The 20,249-nt window shown below is 39.6% G+C and overlaps 2 protein-coding genes across 2 annotated transcripts; one reads left to right on the top strand and one right to left on the bottom strand.

Annotated features, from left to right (window-relative positions):
• Positions 1–266: 266 nt before the first annotated feature.
• On the bottom strand, positions 267–1,496 carry LOC139130453 (uncharacterized). Its single transcript, XM_070696243.1, has 3 exons — positions 1,228–1,496; positions 632–951; positions 267–484 (listed from the first exon to the last, which is right to left on the bottom strand). Exons 1-3 carry the CDS (start codon positions 1,412–1,414, stop codon positions 368–370), a joined length of 624 nt encoding a protein of 207 aa, XP_070552344.1. The 5' UTR covers positions 1,415–1,496; the 3' UTR covers positions 267–367.
• A 4,591-nt stretch (positions 1,497–6,087) lies between these two features.
• Positions 6,088–20,249, top strand: LOC139131189 (uncharacterized). Its single transcript, XM_070697159.1, has 7 exons — positions 6,088–6,179; positions 10,966–11,895; positions 12,868–13,027; positions 14,260–14,445; positions 14,787–14,888; positions 16,656–16,865; positions 17,694–20,249. Exons 2-7 carry the CDS (start codon positions 10,966–10,968, stop codon positions 17,996–17,998), a joined length of 1,893 nt encoding a protein of 630 aa, XP_070553260.1. The 5' UTR covers positions 6,088–6,179; the 3' UTR covers positions 17,999–20,249.

Below are 20,249 nucleotides of genomic sequence, written 5' to 3'. Positions count from 1 at the left end.
ACAAATGCTAATATGGCTTAGCATAACAAATGCGGCAAGTATTTTTCAGAATTTCTTATGCATGTTCTAATGTCTGCATTTGAACATTTCGACAAATGACAGTTAATTCGAATTTCGCAGTTGGTGAAACTGTTGTCAATATTTTGTATGTCGAATTACTGCATCCTGTAGGTGGCCTTACAAACACTGCTCACCATTCCTCACTGGGAAAACACTACAAGACACACGAGAAGTCAAATCCGTTTAAAAATGTTTATTATTAAAAAGTTAAGCGAATATAAATATATACAACCTTTAATAAATATGAATCGTACATGACAACAACAGCATCGACAAAATAAAATTTTAATGTAAGATTAACGGGAGTTTAGTTTCCGCGACCGGTACCGATGACTTGATGTGTAGTGGCGGCGCAGGGATCGCAGGGAAAGTTGAGGCGTTTTCTGATTCGAAGAAGCTGTGCACGGCGACGCCTAAACCAGTCCTGTCAGGAGGAAATAGAGAATATGAGTCGGTTAGATTGGTTGATTCTGCTATCGCCGTAAATATGTAAGTTGACAAACATTCATTCAAATTCAAGATATTCATACAGAATCCAGGTTCAGGGAGGCTATTCAAAAAATTTACTTACATTGACCAGGTCGAGGCTCAACCCAGTAACTCTCGCCAATCTTCGTCTGGTCACATGGCATGGGTAGCGTTGTCTTCGGAACGTAGCTTCTAATATCTCTTCATTTTCACTGGTAATGTCGAAATCACACATGTGGATGTGCATGGCGATAGATAGAGGAGACGGGAGTGATGAGATGTCAGGTGTCAAACCAATAGCTGAAGGCGTCTCTGATCTGCCAACGGGGTGGTAGTCCACACTTGGCGGGGAGAGCGTAGGGATGACGTCATCGTCTTCTCCATCGTAGCACTGGTACTGAGATGTATTTGACATTGGCTCATCTGTAAGACAAGATACAAATTAAATAAATATTTCTGTCATTCAGTCCCTAAGGGCGAGAACCATCGTTATCATATCAAGTCAATCTGCAAATCACTTAATTCAGCCAACATACTGTTTTAGTATTTAGATTATCTTGTTTCCTCTGTACCAGGCAATGATTGGCTAATGGTAAATGAGAACGTTTTGGCTGCACTGGATAAACTAGATTTTGCAAATGTAATCCTAAACAGGACGTTCAGTGTGGAACCAACTAAATTAACCATTGCTACACTCACCTGCAAAGCCAAGTTCGTCCAGGATTTCATCGAGTTCCGTCCTCGAAGACGGGACGGTGAATGTTGCGTTGCTCGGGGACGGGGACGGGAAAGATGACAGCTGAGTGGTTGCAAACATGACCTCCATGTCGACATCATCTTGCTGATAGGGAACGAAGGGAAGGCGATGATGTGATGCGGTGTCCATGGTGATAAGACTGACTTGGTTCAGGAAGCACTTGTACGTCTGGAGGATCTCACAGAAGTGTGATTGCTTGAACGAAGAAGTGGAGCCTTTATAGACCGAAAAGTCATACATTTGCATAAATTAACACTTTTAGATTTTGCTGAGCCAATGACGTAGCATTCTCATCGGTGGGTTCTGAGAGTCCCACTCGCCTCAGCGGTGAACTTTGTGCATTGTTTGGAGGTGTAAAAGAGCCGTGCGAGAGGTAGGACAGGCGAGAAAAACTTATCAAACATTACCCGCTTGCACCGAAATGTCAGACCGGAAAGAACAGCAACTATAGCTATGTTCATTTTTACCTTTACTGACTATAAATAGCTGGATTTGTTTGGATATTTGCGAGTATCTAGTTACATGAAACGATAGCAATAAGGTTAACGGATGAATAAAAAAGTCGAGATTGAAGAATTCGTCAACGACTCGGCAATACTACTTATTTAAACCTTAGTACCTAACTTTTGTGCAAGGCTTTAAACCGTCGACCTATACAAGACAGAAAACGAGAAACAGTGTTAATTTCCGGGTACTATTTTACTCAAAACTCAAAAGTAAATTTGCAAACGTGTTAGAGAATTCAGTAAATTCTCGATCGCATTCGAACTCAGATCGTATTGCACCTAGCTACCCTATCTAGTCACCCTTAAATAGTTCAAAACTGCTCGGCTTAATCCTCACCCCTAAAAAGAGAGGTTCAATAACCAGATCAATTATTACAATTTTCCTTACTGCAATCCCTGCATACAGGAAAGTATGCATGGTGCGAAGAATTCTGCATTTCCTTCCCAATGTAAAACTAATATTCTGATAAGAACGAGAACCATCCTTTCGTCGATTTGTCCTGAGTCAATGTGTGTTCCATTGATCTACCGAATCACGTGACCAACAGTCCGAGGATCTTGAGGAATATCACCCCATCACCTTGTAACTTGTCTGAGGATACACACAATCATGTAGTATCACAATGCTATACCAACATGTCACAGTCCGTGTTTCTCTAAGTAGCTAGGTTATGACTCCTATAATGATATCTTTCCAGCGAAGATTTGAGAATTAAAAGCAAAATTGCGGAAGAAAATGAGAGAATATGCTTAATTTAGCAGATATTTTGTCCGGATATTCGCAGTTTTGCAGACAAGAAAGCTAAGGGACCATTTTCTAGATTGTAGGAATCATAATAGATATGTCGTATGTAAGATTGTTTATTGATTTATATGATAAAAGTGAAATTTCTATTGTATCTTCTTAAGTTCTGAAAAACGATTTCTCTTTGTCGTGTTTGCGGCTTCGAAAAAGAGATAGCGATTATTCAAAGTGTTTCGTAAGTATTTCGTAAGTCATTTAATGGCAAAGGAATATTGAGGTGACGATGGATAGCACTTCAGAATGATGTGTCAATCAAATTTCGACAAGGGTGTACCATTGACGAACATGTGTGAATGGGCGGTATCAGAAGTGAGACAAAGTTTGAAAGCTAATGAACACACTATGGGCGGCGTATCTTCAAACGGTCAAAGAAATGGCGGCAGTTATCGCTATTTGGCGACAGTTAGAGGGCGTTCGTGAAAATATGTTTCAATCATTTTTCGACAAGGGTGTACCATTGACGAACATGTGTGAATGGGCGGTATCAGAAGTGAGTCAAAGTTTGAAAGTAAATGAACGTACTATGGGCGGCGTATCTTCAAAGGGTCAAAGAAACGATGACATTCACCGCCATTTAGTATAGAGGGCGTACGTGAAAAGGTGTGTGGGCATCTAAAACAGTAGACAACGCAACTATGGATGGCGAACACTCCGAACATGTGAGGGACTTGGCCGATCGGCCTTTCCGCATTTGACACTTCTCGGTTAGCATAAAGTTTTACGAATTGAGCATCACTATGTGCGAATATATGATACAGCTCTTCCGGATATGAATGATATATTGAGCTTCGTTTTTACGCTGAACTCGATACATATTTTGTTATAATGGCTGTGTTTTGATAAAAATAGTATATTGAGTGAGTCACGACGGCAAATCGGGTTCAAAATTTGTTTATAGCATGACTATGCAATAATTTTAGCGAAGCCGGACCTAACTGGCATACTTTGTGCACGGGATTTAAACAACAGAATACAGCATTTCACGAGAAATAGAACACAGTTTAGATATTTTCTTGGGTTCACAGTCAAATAAAAGTTGACTCCGTCGAAAATGAATACATCGTATGATGATGCTTGCAGAGTGGCGGTTTTAAAGTTAAATAATCATCCTGGTAAACGTGAATATTTAGCAAAAATATGGAATGTCTCATGACTCAAGTGGCGGCGGTTGGTAATGGGCGGTACCTTCGGAAACACAACGGAAACTCCCGGGTTAAGAACGTTTGACAACGAAACGACTGACAAACCGTTTAAGTTGAAGGCACGATGTTAAATAAAAAAGCGATGCAAAGTGTTAATTGACAGAAAATAGACAAAGTTGGTAATTCATGAAGCCATAAAAAAGTGTGATGACAGTTACGGGTATAGGCGTTGTTACAAAGAGCATGGCCTACTACCTCCATGCAAAGAGAAAGTGAAAGCCACTGTGTTCTGTGTTTTCGTTTGTTTTAAATGCAAACGGTATTTTTTGTTGTTTGTTTTTTGTAAAGAAGTAGTCTTCAATCATAAACTCAACAAATAATGCCAATGCATGGGAAGATGTCATGAGTGCAAACTACGTCACCATGGTTTGAAGGTCAACACTACGGTGTGTTGGAACAACTGTCAGGTCATTAGCATACACGTACAGTAGATTTCATAAGTTTGACATTTCAACATTTCATTACCGTACAAACAAATCGCTATCGATGAGGCGGCGAAGTTACCAACAAAATGAAAGGCGGTGACGTCGGCAGCGATGACGTCACAAAGACATAATGTGTCAATAATGTGTCAAATGATGGACAAGGCGATGTGCGGTTCCCGTGATCAAAGTAACAGATTGTCATGTGACACACGAGCAGATTTTCAAGGAACAATCGTGCTGGCGGCAAGCAGTGAGAGTGAATTCCAAGCATTCATTCTTGAATCACTGAGAAGACGTCAAACGTGAACGTTGAAGATTTGTTAAGCTGCTACGTACAGTCGCACAGATCGCCATATAATGAAGGCGATAGTAAAATACGCCCTCGGGCGGCAAGAAAGTGCCAGGAGAAACTACTGGCCAATCACATCACTTTTTTACCCGCAGACATTGGTCCTATCGACAATACACATACCCATGGTTTAAGCTCTGTAAAATAAAATCTAATCAGCTGAAATGTCTAGATTTTTGTGTACATACTCGTTAATAAGAGCTCTAACGATCTACCGATGCGTTTGGAGATCCATCAAAGCGTTTCCTGGTAACAGGCGATCGTTTTCGCCCGGTTTGCCGTGGCCCCAGTCCCCTTCCCTTCCGCCGAGGATGATGCTTATGGTGACATATCTGCAATTCCTCAAAACATGCTAAAGGAAAATCTTGTTTTAGTGCTATTGCTTTTCTTGGTAGCATGGATTGGGATAGTGTACGTGAGGTCTGAACAAGGCCAGGAAAGCACAACCAATCCAGTGTAAAATCATGTGCAAATCAGCTCCATTCACAGTGGTCCGGGACGGACACTGCTAGGGAAACACCGACACTTGCACGCTATGTGCCAAAGTCAATTATTGACGGTTTTAAGGGTCTGAGTGCTCGTAGCACCGACATTGGCCGCAATTGTGTAAATACACCTCCTCGCAAACGGGAGTTCACGTGACACATTGTGACTAGTACCGTCACTGACCCCGATACACAGTAAAAGGTAAAATGTGGAAGTAAACTTGAGTTCCGCGCCCTATCTGGGCATGTGCCTAAGTAAACTGAATTATTCCCATTGGTTGGGTTCCTATATCTATAAAATCTGTACCGGTTTAAACATTGAAATACAATCTGTGATCGAAATTTAGTCCATGCCTAAGCATTATTGTGTTTTCTGATTGTTTGGTAGCACTGCGTACGATGCTTTGTGTTCTGGCGTCACACGGCTTCCCCGGACTGCCTACCAACACACAGCCCTACTATAGGTCCAAAACTGGCAACTTGCGGTCCCGATTTGGGCCGTGCACGAAAAACTACTTTCGGCCAAAATCAACTCGATTCCGAGCTATGCCTATCCAAATCACTGTACCGTTCACAGACTGCAAAAATATTTGCTCTCGTGACGTCCCAAACCGTTAGTTTGCCAGCGATGCACGGTCAAGGGTCTAATGGCTGGCCATACGTATAATGGCGAGCCACATTTCACCAAAATTTGAACAAACCTAACTGGAGTCAACACAAGTAAATTTCATATCAAATTTCAATACGATTATTAAACGTGCGGTTTCAGAGGATAAGGCAATCGACGGAAATTCAGTCTATTTGATAAGCTCCGTGTCGCTGACAGCGGAGCTAATGAACTAACGCATCATACATGATAATCATTTGTATTTTTAAAAATATATTACTTGCACAATGCGGAAGAAGCAAAAGAAAATGGCAACTTCCGACGAGTCATTCAACAACAACACGTACGCATTATATTATTATTTATTTCCGCCGATTGTGTCTCTGTGTGCGTTGGTCCAGGCCAGTTGTGGAGTTTGAGCTCATAGAGAGCATCCGCTTCAGCCGGCTTGTACAGGACATATATCAAACACTATCTGCTTTCGTGATATTCGTTCAAGTTGAAGAAGGAGAGTGGTAAGTGCCCTCCGCTTTATATTCCTATAAGACACTGTCCGGCAGTTGTCGCAGGTAACTTAATAGCTGCATAACTGCAGCTAAAATGGTTCGTACGCGGTTTGCGCTCCCAGGAAGATTGGATTTGAGGAGACAGGGCTGTTTTCTTTTTTCTTCAGTTGTCCCTTGTGATCCTTGGCTATCAAGTTTGCGCGAATCGATCAAACATGACCCTTCGTATAGGACCTAATCCCCAGTGAATGTACACCACAGTCCTTCTAGACTGTGTGTAAGCCTTTTTCCAGTGGCGTCACATTGCCTTGGACTGCATATGAATGCAGCTTAGAATATCTAGGCCAGTCAAAACATTCCATAATTTTGCTGTATTGAAGGCATCTTGTACAAGGTTAATCCTCTTTCTTTCGTATATTTTTGTTTTGTCTGTTGGCCTGGGTGAAAAAGATTTTATGACATATCATCAAGTGAAGTAAGAATATCTAGGTACCTGGGTGGACGGACGGTGATCTAGGTTATGCATTATATAGCAGTTTGGAAGACCAAGCTAAATATGGGCTAATAAATAAAAGTTTCCCAGCAATAATTACATGTACTGTTTATCAAGCATATCCTTCGGAAAGAAGTTTAAGCTATACTGGAGGGGTAGGCCTAAGTTAAAATCATGTTCCAAGTTCCCGTGTTTCATATTTCGCGATTCACTCAGAGTTGAATTCAGATCCGCGTCAGACTTTGCCAAAAATAAATCTACACGGAAGTATGAACAATCCTTATTCCCTGGACATGTTGTGCCGTCAAAGCATTTTCAAGGTTTCACTTCAGTGTTTATACCGAATTAACTTAAAGGGTTTATGCTCTGGCACTCTCATTTTCTGCCATTTTCATTTTCGGCGCGCCCTTCATGCGCAAGTTTGAGGGTATGTTAAACGATTTATTGATTATAAAAGCAGCAACCTTGAGGCAAAAGATTTAGGTTGTCATGATTTCTACTTACCCGACCCCTCTCTTGTGCAAAATGCCCTCTATAATGACTAAAAATCAATTTAACATTTAAAAAACAACCTGGGAGATAATTTATTAGATAACATTCTCCTATTGACGATACATTGGGTCAAGGTTAGTGTCAAACGTTCATGTTGCCGTATGTTTTTTTTTTTTTTGTTTGTTTTTATTTTTTTGAGGACTTTGACATAATACAAACTATTTAGAATAGTGCATAGTGTCATCAATAATAACTGGAAGCTTCAGGTCGAACAACATTTAAATAACAATTTGGGAGATGAGAACATATGAGTTATTCGTAGTTTCCTCATAGACTTCGATGTATTGTCAACGTTTTCAGTGAAATTCCAAAATCAAATTTCTTGCACAACATGCACTTGTAACCCCCTCCCCCATGCTAATAAAGTACATTTACACCAGTTATCAAACGTCTATAGATGAACAGATATTGCTAGTTTTATATTGGAAAATACGCGTTCATAGTTTTCTCATTGACTACCATGTATAGTAAAGCAACATTATCGATGAAATCCAAAAATCACATTTTTGTAAACGCATGCACATTTTACCTGCCACTTCAAACAAAGTACATTCACATGAATTATTACACACATATAAATGTAGAGATATAGTTTGTTTTTATGGGGAAAATGTTAAAAGTTTGCCCAGTAGACTCCAATGTATTACGATTTTATACTTTTGGATGAAGCACTATATCGGGTACATTTTGCCTTCCTTTCAGGGCGACTTCAGAATTATAGCAAGTCAGAAGGGGAGACTTGAACACATTGTGTGTTTGTTAGGGGGTATTTTGAAAAAAAATCTGAGAACTTCAACGTGGTTCCATGATAATGGCAAACATGGCGAGAACACCAGTGAATCGATAGTGTTTGCCCTGGTTATGTGATCTGGGGCCCTGGTAAACAAGTTTTATGATTATTGATTCGTCTTAACAGTGTGTCGGAACCAAAAGTGAGGTCCCTTCATCAGTCGCTCTGTTGTTACGTATCCCCTCAGGCTGGTTGTGTGACAGTCACCGTCTCGCGAAGAGGAGAAGCCAGATTCGTTATTGAGATAATTAGTCACTGTTGACTGACTCTATAGTGAGTGGTGTCATAATTAAATTGATCTAGCATCAAGCGGAGTTCAGGACGCTATGAGTTTTGGTTTTGGGGCATATTTTGAGCGTGATGGAGGTCAGATATTAAGTGTTCTAGATATTACCAAAATGACGGAGTTTTAAATTTTACATTTTCAAAAGTGCAGCATCACGAAGGAGAACCGCATCCGCCTTCTTAGTTTGATCATTTCTTCAACACTTCTGGCTTATCAAACGTGGGATAAACACTTAAGGTAGAACACACCTCGGGGACAGACATTCGGACTCTCAGACTTTTACAATTCTCTTCTGATATACCACATGTGGTGGTTCGTTTTAAAGCTCTTGGTGAAAGAAAACTTTTCACCGGCTTAGTCGTTCGAAATTCGAAAATGTTTATTTTTCTCCATAGAGATAACACAGGGATGGCGGCCATTTTGAATTTCTAATATCGGTAAATCTTGGGTAATTTGTTTCTCTAGTACCAAAATTTGCATGGTGACCCCCTATTTTTATTCTTGATTTTGAAAGAGAATGATTGAAAGATTCCTTGAGGACAGTTAGAGGAAAAGTTTAAGTCTTTCACTTTCGAGGTGCATACTACCTTAATTGACTTTAATTATGGTAGGGGACTACCAACGGATAACGTAGTAGCAGCCAATTCAATTGGTTTTCCTAGTAGACGTGCAATAAATACCATTGTGTCACTCCTGATAGTTGCCAAAACATTGTTTAAGTTGTGCGAGGTGTGACTTAAGGAATTATATTGTTAAACGACAGGAAAATATGTGCCTAATTCAGTTAAAATATTATAATTCACTTTTGGTTCACCGGGATCTCTTAATCTGGTCGCGATAATCCGTTCAGATAGCTGGTATTTATTTCTAAATGTACAACAGAAAGCGATCGTACAATCATATCAGTTGGCATAACAGTTCCGCCAACAACGATATTTATTAACAAAGAATAAATCAACAACAACAGCGAGTACTCACAGATACTCATGTATTGTACAATAATAGACAACTCGCTAATAATTATAGTAAAGACTAATAGCAATCAACAAAAGAAATTGTTTCCGTGATGTAACAGTTAGCTGGAATAACACTGAAAAAATATTGTAGCTATGTATTAGTAAGCATTAATGTCTTTAAACTGACTACACTCACGACACATAGAAACACACAAGTTCTCTGTTCATATGGTTAAACTTTGTACTCACAAAACTCAGCCGTCCAATATTGATAACTCTGTTGTTGGTCACTATGAAAACTAAAAGTTGTTTTTCAATAGGAACATAGTGTGGCGAATTTATAAGTGTACAAGAAATAATAGTAACCTGTAGGAGTGAGGCTTGACTCAAAACTGATACTCGAACAATGCAACAGTTCAGTAAAATTCAGTAAACGCTAAACGTCAATCTAAAACTAGTTGTAGTTCTACCAACTAATACTGCAGTATTAAATCGTCAGACAACTTGCACAAACATTCATACAATTCTAAATCCTGTTGTAGAGAAACAACTATTACTCACTTGTCGAACCAATTTCACCCACTATCCAAACTATAAACGTCCCTCTTAGGGACTGGACAGAAATTACAGGTGGGGCGGTGTTTTTCGAAACACCGCTACATCAAAAATAGTGACCCTTCAAAAGTTCTTGCAGAAAAAATTAGTGACCCTCCTCCTTATCCGTGCATGAAAATAAGTGGCCCTCCCCTGATAAGTGACCCTCCCCTGATACTCAAAGCATTTAGTAAAAAGACATGTAACATGATGCGAATTCCGTGCGCACCTGTACTGTAAAATGTGATCCTCCCCACTATCCTTGTGTCTAAAGTGTGACCCTCCCCTTGTCCAGCACTCTAAAACTTGACCCTCCCCACCCCCCAATCACAGCAGTTTTTTCCCCCAGGAATAACTGGAAAAGTATCACCTAATTTACAATAACAATTATTTTAATTGTTATGTAAGTTTCGAACAGAAATTACAGGGGGCCTGCGTTTTGGAAGGACTCGGGTCGCAATTTATCACGCAAGCATTTCTGACGGATCATGCATTTGTGGGAAGGTCACCCATACTTTACGCAACTATAAGGCGGCAAGATGTGGCTGATATAGTGCTTCACAAAAATATCAAATCATAATACATGGGAGTCTATCAGGCAAACTATATCTGTACATTTATATGTCTGTCAATATATGTTAATATACTTTGCTTGAAGTGGGAAGTAAAACATGCATGTGTGTACAAGAAATTGGATTTTTGGATTTCATTTAAAATGTAGATTTACTATACATGGTAGTCTATGAGGAAACGATTAATATTTCTTTCCGATTATTATTCAAAAACAAGTAAATCTGTGTATTTATGTACGCTTGATTATTGATATTAATGTACTTGATTAGACTAGGGTTGTTACAAATGGACATGTGTTAAGAAATTTGATTTTGGAATTTCACCGGAATGTTGATTCACTATACATGATAGTCTATGAGGAAACTATGATTTTTTTTTCCCATACAATTACAATAGTAAAGAAAAAGGAGGAACAATACTTATGGTCACTACGAAGATTGGTTCGTATTATACTATGCTATGATCAATCAATGAAAGGGTACACAATCTAGTGCAAGCAATGTACTCTGGCAAATTAGCAAATCACACAAGTGTATTTCGTTTGTCTAAAGATGTTGCATCACTTGGATAGACCATCGACTGGCGTATATAGTGCAATGGCTTGCTCTCAAGATCGAACTGACGTCGCTGGGTTTAAATACGAGCCACTGGAAGGGGACAAGGCCGCTGATGTAGTGAGCAGACACATGAAAGAGGAGGTCGACGAAAATCCATCTGATTATAGTTTGATTGAAAAGGACCTCACCAGTATTGACAACATTCTGGAGTTTCTATCGAGTGAGGCAAACTTGGCGGCCGACGAGTGCAAACCGGAAATAGTGAACCAACTTAGGCAACTAAGCCGGCTGTATGCTGTCTCGGAAAGCGCTGACAAGCATGAGCAGTTTGCAAACTACCTGGTCAGGTGCGATTATCCGACGTTGTACATTAAAATGCACAAGCAATGGCATTCGCTGATGCACGAGGACCAGGGATACTTATGTGCAGTGGAGAGAGCGACCGTGATTCTGGTGAACACGTGCGACTCGTCGCCGAAAATGTGTCAGACTGTCGGTAAGGCGGGACTGGTGAAGATCCTTATCGAGAAACTCAAACTGATGAAGGGGTACGCCTCGCAGACAGAACGAGATAAAATCAAGGACGACTATCTGGAAAATCTGCTTGCCACCCTGCACAACGCCATACGCCTCTGCAACGACAACCGTGGCTACTTCCGAGACGCAGGGGCAGTTTCCTTGTTTCAGTTTTACTTAAAGCTGGACAACCCCCTTTACAGGGCACTGGCCTTGTTGGTGTTGTCCTACATCATCGACGACGAAGAGAACGACAAAATTAACGCGGGAAACGAGAACATTGAATTCTTAGTCGCTTTACTGGCCTCCGCCATTGATGCTGAGGACCACCGTGAAAAGGAAAACCTTTTTCATGTGACTGAGTTGGTAGACGGGATGACGAAGCTGGCCTTTAACGATGATAATAAGGTAAGGTGAGGAACGGTAATGAAAGCGAAAAGTCTCTAAATTGTGAAACTCAGGCTAGCATCTAATTATTCAGGTAGACCCTTATAATGCTATCGGGAAATTTGCACATAGCAAAGTCGTACAGAATAGAGATAAACACATCTAAACAAACCAACAAACGAACACAATTAGTAAATAAATAGATAAATAAATAAATAATTAAAATTACATACATACTATGAATCTCACACAAACGATACCATTCATTGTGGCAAGTACCGCAGTACTTTGATAGAAACAAATTTTAATACATGGAGTCACCTGAGCAGAAAGATTTTCATGTATTTTTTGATATTTTATTCCTTATATAATTGAGTTACCACATTTTCACTTCGCCAAATTAGTTCAATCAGAGACACAAGACTCAAGCATAAACAGTTCCTTGCGCAGCCTGATGTAAATACTTATTGGATTGACGACATCATTCTCTAGTAGTGGTAGTCGCAAAAGTTAGCTTCATCCAAAACTGAAACACGGACTATCGTCATCAAGTGCCTTGAAACCGCGTTCTTAACTTTCTTTAAGTTTGTGGCTAGGCTGGCAACATTAGGGTTTTACGCGCCAAGAACCTGGAAGCTCGAACTTTCCTTGAAGACACTGTGAATATATTCCTTCATAATCAGGAATAGAAGTCAGGGGTAATGGACACCGAATTTTGTTACTGGAGAAACATATCAAATCGATCTACGAATACATGAAAGTCAAACTTGCCGCTAATATAACTCTATGAAGAAAACTAAATTTTTTGATTTCATAAAAAGAATACTTTGAAAACGTCATTAACTCTGCAAGCTTTATTTTGAGTCCACGCAGCACATAAATTCGAAGTACATTTATAGTAAAATCTTTAGAGTCCAAATATCTGCCCCCGAGGTGTACTCGAACTTAACCAACTGTTTTTCTATATACATGATATGCATTACGATGTCGCAGGTGACAATCGTCGAAGTCGGTGTTCTGCCCTCTCTGGTGAAGCTGTTACAAGACGGCAACAGTCTGGAAGAACAACGACTCTCGGCAACCGCTCTCTGGACTCTGGCTTTCCACAAAGACAACAAAGACAAAATAAGGAAGGAAAAGGGCTGCATGAAAGGTTCGTTATGTCAAACGAATCGTGGTTCCGAAGAAACGTAACTACCATTGCAGCGAGTGGTGTCACTGTGGTTTACGTTTGTAAAACTTTTGCTCATCTACATGAACTTACATAAGTCACGCTTCGTGTTGATCTTACCGCATAGTTACCTGCCGTTCAATCAATAGGACCTTCTTCTACATTGATAGATGTTACTGAGACAGTAATTGCCTTTATCATATACCCTCATAATATACCCATGCCCTAGTGACGTTCACCGTAAAATATCAGCCGTGATATTTCACGGTAAACGTCGAGATATGCACGATAAACGTCATCGATTTTGGAGTTTTCCCGAACTACATTAGCAGTTTGTTGGTAGGCTAAACAACGTAAACAAATAAAATGGCTGCCGCCCCCCGCCTGCGAAGCGATGTCGCCGACGTAAAAAACTGAAGGGCGTCGAGGAACAAGGGTATTTCTGGTTGCCAAATACGGAATAACATGTTGAGTCTTGTAATGCTTTCCCATGGTTTTCCTGTTAAAGTTCTCGTATTTTTTTATCAAGTTCTAGCAAACATTCTACCTTTCGCACAGCACCTGCACTGTGCACGTTCTACCCCGAACAGGTACTACCTAGTGAGCGCGTGGCGTGACCAGCGATGTCGCGCGTGCGACGACTGTTAACATGGCAACTGTCAGGGTAAACAAACAAAATGGCGGCCCCTCCCCGTGCGAACTCGTGCCGTACGACGATCGAGCGCGATCGAAATCAGATTATATTTAAAGCTGATGACAGTTTTTGATCGGTTACAATTGTAATAGCATATTGCCCTAAAAAGTTCCTCCTGTATGACGATTTTTGAATCCCAGTGTCTTTCTTCTAAGGCTCCATTGAGATATGGAGGACTTGCAGCGATGTCGCGCGCGATGTTGACTTCGTCGTATACTTTATGAATGAAGCCTGTTCAGATAAATATTCCGATATTTATGCGCAAGGCGTAATAAAGTAAAGCCTCAAAATTTAAGGTTTTTCGTACTATTAGTAACATTATGGGCATGGGTATATGATAAATCGGTTATTACACAATATCACCTGTTCCTGTGTCGTATCAGCATGAGTGTCATTTGTGCTGCGTCAGACACGAGACGAAGTCGAGTGTCTGACGCAGCATAAATGACACGAACGCTGATACGACACAAGGAACAGGCGATATTTGGTAATAACCTCTAAGTGTTCGATTATTTTGCAGCTTTGGAAAGACTAAACGGCGAAAAAGATGTCGGACTGAAGAGGGCCTGTGCGGGTGCACTGTGGGAGCTTAAAGTTGGTCACGTGATGATCAGTTACAATTGGCATGTTCAGGAGCGGATGATAAAAGTGAAAACCAAACTCCAAGCGGCAGGATATAATGTGTGGATGGATATTGAGAAAATGGGTGAGCGTCCTCGAGGTGGCAACAAAAAATGCTCCCATTCTATTTGAGTTTGCCCGCAAACTTTAAAAGTACCAATGATCTGTACTTATTGAACACGAAAACGAGCAAAAATACCAGACGAGAAAGAAAGCGAAAGTAAAACCATGTGTTAAAGGTCTCACGTAAACGTATTTAATGTACGAATGTTTCTATATATAAAAAGGAAAACCGATGGGCATGTAAACGTTTGCTCAGTCAAAGACACTGGCGTAGATAGATGGGCGTAGATGGACAAATGATCACATGTATCACGACTTTGCCCTTCTACTACACGAGTTATTATAATTAAATCTCTTTTTCAGGTGGCAACATCCTAGAAGCAATGGCAGATGCAGTTGAGCTCGCCGATGTTGTTTTAATCTGCGTGTCAGAGAAGTATAAAAACAGTAACTCTTGCAGATCGGGTAAGTATTCTTCAAGACGCAGTGTCTTGAACTCGAAACGATTAAAAATGAATAAGGCACAACTTGTCGGGTGTAGATTATATGAATAACTTCTCTATCTTATTGAGAGTGGTAACTTACGAAAGACATACCTAGTTAACAAAATAGTCAGTGCCAAAACACCGCTTTAATGCCGGAGCATAAAAAGCGTATCAAAATATTAATATTCCCAGTAGACTTCCCTCGTAGTCGCTGCGCATTTCTCGGGCGGAGGTGATACTCACTGGCCAGTCTATAGTGTTGGGGTTTTGCAATCACCCAACCATCTATGTAAAATTGTACTGATGAACAATTCCGTCAATTTACTTTATAATCATACTAATTCCTCCAAGACCCTAGTTCATGTCCACATTCTCTTCTGTTGCGAAGGTTAATGGGTAGACTCATATGCATTTGTATAAACACATAGTCAGCAAAGTTCAGATCGAAAGTATGCGTTTTTCCTTAACACGATTGGAACTAATTTGGGGTAATTGGATAGTGAAGTAATGCCGCTTTAATCTATAAATGTAAGGCCATCTGCTTTTCTTTTTAAGTTATACACTTGTTTTTATGAGTAATTTGTAATATTGCAACATTCAGCTATAGGTCACCTTTTGAGAAATTTGAAAAATATGAAGATCCAATTCTCCAAAGTTAGTTCCAATCGTGTTCCTTCTTATTTTCGCTCACTAATTCCTTCGTTTATGACATTACTTGGGAGATGAGGTTCAAAACTCCCCACTTCAAAAGTAACAGGATTAAGATATTTAGCTCACACCGAACTTCTGACGTTGCCCCTAACATGACGTTTATGACGAAACGAATAAACTAGGAGTATGTTCTTCTAAAATCTGCACAAAAGTACTCCAGCGCTCCTGCGTAACATCGGCTAACAAAGATTTCTCGTCCAAACGATTATACTGTCTAAATGAAATACCGGCGAGGGACGGGGTGACTCGCCCCCGAATAGGGCAGAGTGAAGCTAGAACACTTCAAACTACAATGCACAAACTAATTCTCATTTGAGTCAAAAGATTTGTGAGATTCACAAATGGTGTCAAAAGTCAACATTTTTCAAATTTTGTTGGACAAAAAGTCTGCTTGAGGCGACAAAAGAGTGTACCCTTCCTATGGAAGTGTCTCGTCCCCGGTATGATATCGAGTACAAATTCAATTATCAACAATATTTATACATACATGCTTTGTCGATAAACTGAATATTGTTTGTTTCAGCATACTGTCGGGAGACTGCAAGAAACTGTATTAATTTTAATACATTGCATAGATATACTTAAAAATATTCTCAACAGTTCCAGCTTCTGCCCAGTTATGAGGCCTACTTGTGTTTTTTTTTTAAATCCAATGGCACTCATGCATTTTTTAGATTTTTTAGAGATAAAAGTCATAAAATGTGACAAAATTGTTCTAGATTTTACTAACATTAGAACCATAGGATGACATAAAAATGTTATTTATTTTTCATTGACTTACCTAACCTTGAAATCGGAAAATGTAAAAAATAAAAGGGAACTAAAAAAATTTCTGGTCCCCCTTAAAGAAAAGGGGAAACTTTCAAGCCCCCTCTTTACTACCCCCAAAATTTTCGAACCCCCTGAATTCCTCACCCCTCCCCACCACTAATTGTGAATGTAGCCTTATTGTTACGAAACTACGGTAATGCAGAAAGTTCTGATTCAAATAGAAGCAAAATATCAATTAAACTTGTTTTCAAAACATCCTACACAGAGGCCGAGTACACATACAAGCTGAAGAAACCTTTCATTCCAATTCAAGTACAAAAGGACTACTCTGCCGACGGCTGGCTTGGAGTTCTTGTCCGCAACAATCTGTACTTCGACTTCTCTTCTGACGAGCAATTGGAGATTAATTTCCACAAATTGGTTTGTGAGATCGGTAACCGTGGAAAACTCAAGGATCGTGTGGTGGAGAAAAGCGGTAAGGCATCACGGCATTCTAAATCAAGGATTTGATTCTATGAAAAGTTATAGTGTTCTTCGTTGTGTACTGAATGAAAGATTAAGTTTAAGTGCACACATATATCTAAGCATCATTGATGCGTTAGGCAAATGTATTTAAAAATGATAAATGTCTTTTATAATCAATGTATTCTACAATTAAAAAGAAACATAAAAATTGAATTCACTGCAGACGGACATCTCCAACCGAGCTTTGACATTGACACAACCCCATGGGTGGGGGTTTTTTTACCGTGATAATATTTTTATGCTTTCAATGCACTTCTCGTTCAAACCGATGCACCTTTTATCACACGTCAGTAACTTGTTGAATAAATTCGGACTAATGCTGAGGAATGTCTTTGGAACTAATTTGCAGCTGTCACGTCGAATGCTGGTGATCAAATTAATACTCATGATTCACCGACAGCTATATTAATGCTGAAAATCGACTCCCGTTGCGTTTAACCATGTAAAAATACTGACTCTGTTCAACTTGGTGAGAGTCGTCCTCTCCGAACTCCATACAATAGTCTCATTCAAAGTTTCACGGACTCGAAAACTCATGAGACTAATGCTCCATTTGTTGAACAACCACATGTCAGTTAAAAACAAAATTTCAAAGTTATGTCTTATTTTGACTGCGGTATATTGGTACTGTTGAGGCATATGCTTAATTAGTGGTATAATCAATCTCAAACCTAGATGAACCGGCCGTCAAATCGACATATCAATAAAATAAATAGAATTTTGAATAAAGGGTATGTCCTTTTCATACTCTGTTCCATTTTTGTTTCTTTTTTCCCAGGGGAGAGATGTCCAGACGTCGGCGTTTCCCACACTGGGAACATCACGCATCTGGATAAGTCAGATCCCGAAAACGTCAACGTGGCAATGTGGGGTTACACACAGATTACCACGTGGCTTGTCAGGAATGGTTTAGAACATTTTGCTCCGAAATTCAAGAAGTTTGCAGGTGGACAACTTCTGGCACTGAGAAAAATTTGCCGCGAGGCGCCTGAATTTTTCTATGGTTCTCTGATCAAGGATCTTGGCTTCGTTGACCCCTATGACATTGCACGGTTCAAGGAGGCGTTGGAAGATATGAAGTAGTGCTTTGGTACACAATACTGTAGATGATGACAGTTTTTGTAGAAAATGTGAAGCAAAAATCAATTTAAGGATGTACGATCGGAAAAATATAAGCGTACTGCGCCGATTTCCGCGCAGAAATGTATCCATAGTAACCACGCGCGCGTAGTGACGTTCCGAACGTTTTTGCGTTGAACAAAATGTCGTCTGCAGGTAAAGGAAAATCGCGCCGAGAAAATGTTCAGCGTGCCCTCAAAACACGCTGGAAGGTACGAGAATTCAGCAAAGAGATAAAAAAAAATGCAACATGACCGTAGCCTGTACAGCGTAAATCAGAAGTGTGACGTCTGATTTGCTATTCGTGGTTATAGCCTAATTCCAATGATAGTGTCGCTAGTAGACCTACCGGAGAATGGAAGAATGGCCGTCGCATAGTCGATTTGAGTGAACTAGCCGAAAATCTTGACACTTGTGTCAGTTGTGGGCTTGCCTTTACGATTGTCATCGTGTATTGGAGAAACGCCAAGTTCACGGCCTCGGTATAGTGTGTGACAACTTACTTAGCCTGCAGCGAAGTCAACCTAATCCCCACCGATAAGCGTTACGGCAATAAATATTACGTGATTTTTTGTATGCTGTATTAATATATAGACTCTAAAAGTAGAAGAACCTAAAAGTCTTTGCTTTGTTCTGTCATTTCCCTCTCATTAAAGTTTAATGGTAGGTTTAAATCATGACCATGCCTGGCCAGGGCCACTGCAGGTAGCTACGGCAGGTCAGCGGCATTTGAAGAGCGCCCTCGTGCGACGAACCCAGGAGAGCATGGTTTATCGCCAGAACCTGTAAATCCTAGTTAGTTTTTGCAAAATTGTGAAAATCGAGCTCGGTGACCTACTAAACAAAATGTGGTTTTGGAAAATTCACAAAAAGTGCTATTATTTGGCAAAGTTTGAGAAAATTGACATTAGTAGAAACTATCAATAATTAATAAATTATCCTCTCCCATTCCTAAAATTTGGGGCATATTTGTTGCAATTTTGGTTAAAAAATAAATATGATGACTTTTTAACTCAATTTTAATGTAAGTAAAATCTTCAAAGTAGCTTAGGTTTATAATTTCTTTATTCTTTTACAGTGTAAACGTGAAAAATGCAATCATGATATAAATATGAAAATGATGACCTGTTTTATTGATTTTTAGTGATTTTGTGAAAAACCGTGAATTTTTAATGTCATTTTGTAAGAAAACAAGCGCGGTGACCCCATGTTTTTTTCCCAGTTTTGGACTATTCACATATGTAGGTATTCAAAAATCACCATTTGAAAAAATTGACATTACTTTTACTTTTTCCGATCGTACATCCTTAAGGAGAAGACATTTTCGGTCATGATGATGATGATGATGATGGTCATCATCATTATCATCAATGTTGTCGTCCTCTTCCTTGAAAGCAAAACTGCAACTTAAAAACAAAAGCGGTTGCAACTGTGTCACAGCCTTTGAGGGCGGCACAACTAGTGCAAGACCATGTATGCTTAAGCCATGGCTACTCCATGACTCAGTAAAACAACTTCATTTTAAATACATAATAGCAACGAACACTATAATCGAGAACAATTCATATAACAGTGATTATTGATTTTTTTGTGGTGAAGGTATAGTTTTAAAACAGTCTTTGATCTTTTTATTCGATGTAAGGTTGGTTGAATTACCTCTTGCATTTAGCTGATTGTAACAGAGTAGTCAGACTTCAATGAAGAATCGTCTGGTATTCTAGAATCTGGATATTGTCTAATATCCAATCGATTTACTTTTGAGCCTTGCAACCATTTAATGCTTGAAAAACAACTGAGAAATCTCTTTGATAATTCATTATGGAGGCAAATTCTTACGTATATGAGACCTCCTTACCATTATCCTCCCAATTCAATGTGTGTATATGGTGTAATCCTGCAATCCCAATTAATTTGACGTTAGTTTAAAGTACATCACCAATAACCACTGCTTATGTGACGTGATGCAGAGATTCACTTTAGGGACTGGATCCCAGGGATAAAGTTAGTTCTTGTCTGTAAGAGAACTATGGAGGTGTCATAGCCTTTTGTTTTCCACTGAAATTGTAATCTAGTAAGTAAATTTCCTAGCATTAGAATCTGTGCCTGACACAGGCCTTTATCTTCAATTTGATTAATAGCGATATCAGTTTTTACCATCGACGTAAAGTTATTGTTAATATGTGGAATAAATTTCAAGTTCGAATTGCATGATTGC

This window comes from Ptychodera flava, chromosome 4, assembly GCF_041260155.1.
Source record: "Ptychodera flava strain L36383 chromosome 4, AS_Pfla_20210202, whole genome shotgun sequence".
In the NCBI taxonomy this organism is placed as follows: Eukaryota; Metazoa; Hemichordata; class Enteropneusta; family Ptychoderidae; genus Ptychodera; species Ptychodera flava.
Note: the sequence above shows the minus strand (reverse complement) of the source record. Positions and strands in the feature narration are given on the sequence as shown.

Bases quoted from the DNA above. Each gene is read 5' to 3' on its own strand.
- LOC139131189 (XM_070697159.1), top strand. From the start codon at position 10,966: ATGTTGCATCACTTGGATAGACCATCGACTGGCGTATATAGTGCAATG. The intron at 14,889-16,655 runs GTAAGTATTCTT...CATCCTACACAG, and splicing joins CAGTAACTCTTGCAGATCGG to AGGCCGAGTACACATACAAG. The intron at 16,866-17,693 runs GTAAGGCATCAC...CTTTTTTCCCAG, and splicing joins TCGTGTGGTGGAGAAAAGCG to GGGAGAGATGTCCAGACGTC.
- LOC139130453 (XM_070696243.1), bottom strand. From the start codon at position 1,414: ATGGACACCGCATCACATCATCGCCTTCCCTTCGTTCCCTATCAGCAA. The intron at 952-1,227 runs GTGAGTGTAGCA...CTTGTCTTACAG, and splicing joins GGACGAACTTGGCTTTGCAG to ATGAGCCAATGTCAAATACA. The intron at 485-631 runs GTAAGTAAATTT...TCCTCCTGACAG, and splicing joins TGAGCCTCGACCTGGTCAAT to GACTGGTTTAGGCGTCGCCG.